Source organism: Phaseolus vulgaris, chromosome 8 (genome assembly GCF_000499845.2).
Source record: "Phaseolus vulgaris cultivar G19833 chromosome 8, P. vulgaris v2.0, whole genome shotgun sequence".
NCBI lineage: Eukaryota > Viridiplantae > Streptophyta > Magnoliopsida > Fabales > Fabaceae > Phaseolus > Phaseolus vulgaris.
In genome coordinates, this window is record NC_023752.2 from 50531816 (window position 1) to 50536312 (window position 4497).

Below are 4497 nucleotides of genomic sequence, written 5' to 3' on the forward strand. Positions count from 1 at the left end.
GAAGCAAAATATGAAGTTCTTTTAGAGAAAGAAAGTCGAAGTGATTTGATTTGAGAAGCGTGACAAAACCATAATTACGAAAGGTCTATTTTCTTTTATTATAAAAATAATAAAACAAAAACAAAAACAATAAAACTAGATAGGAAAAACAAACTTGAAAGAAAGGAAAAGTTAATCGATGATATTTGTTCAAGCTAAACATTCTTTTAAATAAATATATTCTGTTTAAATTGTAATATATCCCAGATCGTGTTACAAAATAATATATTACAATTGCTTGATTATAAAATTGTAATCAACAATTTTCTAATTTAAAAGATCAAAATTAATTAATGATGTTAAAGTAAGACTTAGAAACGAATTTACCGTCTCCTTCCGTAAAACTGGTTCTGCTGTGGTTTGTCATAGATTCTTAATTTATTTATCAAACCAGTAATTTGGGGCTTTATAAACAGTTTCACACAGAACCTAGATAAATCATGGTTGCTAGCTCCATAGGTTCTTAATTTATCACAGTATTCATAGACAAAAATAACACCGCAAACTCTTAAGAACTTAAATCATTCATCATTTTTAAAATAGAATTACAGCTTTAACTACGTTATATATCTAATAAACACATCTCAAAGTCAGATACATTTAATAGAAAACTCCAAAGGGTTATGGAGCCTTTTCTTTACACCAAAATACGTAATCATGTGTTTTGATGGATTAAGCCCTTTTAGCTGGATTTTTCAACCAGGAAGCTGGTCCGTAAATCACTTTCTGAACATTTTGGACCAAAGGTACACAACAAAGAAACAGACTAACGCGAAAAGAATGACATGAAGGATATGGTTTGAACCACTTTGGATGATGCTCTTGTTCAATCTTCTTAAGTTGTTCTTCACTCCAGCTTGAGCCTTTATCATTGTCATTTGCTGCGTTGAAAAAGACAAAGCTAAAATATTAACAAGACAGTTTGACATTTTCCTGTTAAAGAGGAGATAAAAACACTAATTACTATGAATGACATGCAACAAAAGCCAGCCAAAAGATTTTCCTGTGTACACTGTTAATAAAGGGTTCAAAAAAATATGGATGGTTTTCCTTTCCTTAACTTCTAAAGTCCTTCTTACCATTACAAAAAGCTGACCAACAATTTTCTGATTGAAAAACGTTTTCTCTCAGTTTGCATTCAGCTTTTAAAATCTAAAGAAAGAAATTTCAATCAAAAATTCATTTTGCCTGATGCCGGCAACATTTGGAAAATTGTAGTCATTTTTTTCTTGCAGAGAACATAAATTCACGGGGACAAGACAATACATTAGTGCCTCAACATGTGCCACAATCTGGAAGGAGATCCCAAATAATTAAGCAAGTATTATCAAGAATGATAGAACTAGTATATGCAATAGGCTATTAGAATTATTAGTAGTATATCTATGACACCTCCATACTACTATCAGAAGAATTCTATATACTAAAAATTTAGATGCAGACATATAAGCCTTGTCATATCATATTTAATTTTGTATCATTATTTATTTCATACTTTGGAATTCTGATTTTAAATTGAAATGAATTATCTTATTTTCTTTGATATTGATGGCTTTATTTCTTTTTCCACATTTATTTTGTATGGAATGAAGAATTTGGACAGATTAACTTTTAAATTATAAATATAATCAACATCAAATTATAAAATTTGTATTGTTATAATGAAATTAGCTAGTAAAAAATTGGATATATATAGTTGCATTGCATGTGTCATCTAAGAACCAAAACATGCCCTTTGCGACACACACATCAGATAATAATAGAAAACAAAACTGAGAAGCGGAAACTATCCAAGAAATTGTGTACCAGTTCTTCAAGGAAATTTTTCTGATACTTCACTTCTGTTCCTATCTCCTCAGCAACCTGCACCAGAAATATTGGAAGGAGGATAAGAACGAAGGAAGAAGAAATGGAAAAGAAAAATATATAGAACATGAGTTTTGAAACATGATATAGTCTCATCCAACTAGCTCCATGAAAGGAATAATTAGCCGGATATGGTTCAAGTATTCAACGAGTCAATATGCACTGATAGAACACCGTATAACTTGTAGTTGGAAACTGAACTTAATTTTTTATCATTGGAAACAGCATACATGCATCAATTATAAAATATTCTAGTAAATACGGGGGAGAAAAAAGAATACACACCACAAGCATATTCATATGGCTCTCTTCATTGACAATTCCTTTTGGGGGCCAAGAAGATGCACATTGCTAATCAAGAATTAAGTGACCTAAAAAATGTAGATGTTTTTATTTCCCCTTCCACGTTTCATGTTTTAAGGTGTAATCTAAAGCCACTGGTCGTTTAAGTGTTATTGATTGCAGAAAATGGTGGAAAACCAACAATCTGTTATATTATATAGTGGATAGCATTATGCACAACTGGCAGAGGTTGCATCTAGGAATTAAACATATGATATATATACATATAAAAAATTGTTTTATGTAAATAAAATAAAGTGCATAAAATTGGCACAATATTAACTAAAAAAATCAATTGGCCGAAGACTTGCTAAGGATGACATGAGGGTACAGGATGCATACCACAACCACAACACCCATGAAGGATGAAATAGGAAAACAGAGTGGCAATCGCAGATCCAAGAAATACTGCAATACAAAAGCACTATATAGAGGCTATCTGACAACACTAGCTAGTTTTCACAACTAAGGCTTTAAAAGATGGTCTACCACCGCCATTACATCAAGATATTTTAGGTTTCCTCCACATTGGCTGCATTTGTTTGTAATTTTTTAAATCTCAAAGACTGCTGCAAGATTGTGATCGCGACCACAGTTGCATATTAAGACTTAGTTCACAACCCACTATTACTATCATGGAATTCAGAAAAATAAAAGTAGCACAGACAATGATTTTTTTTAAAAGGTAATTTTCCCATCAAAAGAAAAAAAAAAAAACAGAATGTAAGGAGCTTGTACACCACCAAAGAGAAAGAAAACTAGTGAAATGGTGACCCCCACTATACAAGAACCACATTTTAGCCAATAGGCGATTACCTACAAGTTGACAAAAAACAAAGAATCATAGAATGAGAGAAATCACTATTAGCTGTAGCTCATCGTTGGATTGATTTATGCTGAAAAAGTTGTCCCCAACCCAAAATATTTTGCTCTTCTTATTTAACCTCAAATTTTGGCTACTAACATGACCAGTCCAGGTGCTCTCTAACATCGTTGGACATGATTCGATTTAATCAGGATCTGTGATGCTGCAGGAAAATACTGACAAAAGTGACCGATGCAGCTGCAATTGTGATCACCCCAGAGACCTCAAAACCTTGACATTAAAGTTAAAATTGCAACAGGGGAGCATTTTTTAAAACCTTGCTCTCTACTAAGTTTTCATCCATCATAGCATGTAACACCTTCAAGTCTTCAACCAACATCTACTTGTTTAAATAGAAAAGAGTTCAATTTCCCTTAAAAACAATGAACCGGGCTTGAGTCTTATGAAATTGCATTTCTTCAAATGCGTCCAGTCCAGTCCAATCCAATCCACTCCCTAATTCTGGTCGATCAGGTCTAAACGAATTTCTAAAGTGCTCAATTTATAAGAAAAAAAGTATCATCTTTTCGAAATTTCACACATGCCCAACAAAAATAAAGAAATAACAAGCACAGAGTGAATAAATAGAATACGAAATTAAAAAAAATGGTGGAGATTCATACATGTCTCAACCTTCTAACTTGGCTATGAAGACCGGTAATTTCATCGTCCAAGTCCATGGGATCAATTCGTAATTGGATCTCCTCAGAAGCACTAACGGGTCGAGTGCTAAGCCCATCTCTGCAATATCCATCATATACAATTAACTGCATAGATATGATGAATTCGAAGACACAGACAGACACACATACCTTGATCTGTAAGGGGCGGCGCCGCCGTAGGAAGAACCCACTCTGTGGGAATTGGCGGCCATTGTGGGAAATCAGAAGAAACCTAATTGGGTTGGTGGGCTTTGATTGTTTCAAATTTTAAAGGGGAATGCGTTGTGCAGACACAGAAATTATGTGGACGAAGTTGAGGTGTTGAAGAATGAAAGAGGGAGAAATCTTAGTAGAGAAGAAGATGGAAGGAAGAAGGAAACAAATGGGATTGTTCCAGGCAACTGATTCATCCATCCCTTCCAGAGTAATCCCATTCGCACCCGTTTTTAGTTTAACATCTTTTAAGAAAAAAAATATGATTTTTTTTGTTTTAATGTAATTTTTAAAAGTAATTTAAAAAAAAAATCCATTCACATTTGAAATTTCTTCGTCTTTCCTTCTTTGATTTTTCAGAAATATATAAAATATTTAAAATCCTAAATAAATAAAAATATTTAATATTTAATGTTATATTTAAATAAAAATCTAAAATTATTAAAATATTCAAAATCTTAAATAAATATAAATTATAAATATTTAATGTTCTATTTAAATAAAATCTTG

The 4497-nt window shown here is 32.3% G+C and overlaps 1 protein-coding gene across 2 annotated transcripts; it reads right to left on the reverse strand.

Annotated features, from left to right (window-relative positions):
* Window positions 1–470: 470 nt before the first annotated feature.
* On the reverse strand, window positions 471–4216 carry LOC137823926 (bet1-like protein At4g14600). 2 transcript variants are annotated; one of them, XM_068629272.1, is made up of 4 exons: window positions 3925–4216; window positions 3736–3853; window positions 1846–1902; window positions 471–920 (listed from the first exon to the last, which is right to left on the reverse strand). In XM_068629272.1, the coding sequence occupies exons 1-4, from the start codon at window positions 3984–3986 to the stop codon at window positions 759–761; spliced, it is 399 nt and encodes a 132-aa protein (XP_068485373.1). In that variant the 5' UTR covers window positions 3987–4216; the 3' UTR covers window positions 471–758. The 2 variants fall into 2 exon arrangements, with proteins under 2 accessions (XP_068485373.1, XP_068485374.1); XM_068629273.1 differs by having other exon boundaries at window positions 3736–3879; window positions 3925–4065.
* Window positions 4217–4497: the final 281 nt, after the last annotated feature.

Excerpts from the sequence above, each read along its gene's own strand:
- LOC137823926 (XM_068629272.1), bottom strand. The coding sequence starts at position 3,986 with ATGGCCGCCAATTCCCACAGAGTGGGTTCTTCCTACGGCGGCGCCGCC. Across the intron at positions 1,903-3,735 it reads AAGTTAGAAGGTTGAGACAT|GTTGCTGAGGAGATAGGAAC; the intron begins GTATGAATCTCC and ends TTTCTGGTGCAG. Across the intron at positions 921-1,845 it reads AAAATTTCCTTGAAGAACTG|CAAATGACAATGATAAAGGC; the intron begins GTACACAATTTC and ends TTTTCAACGCAG.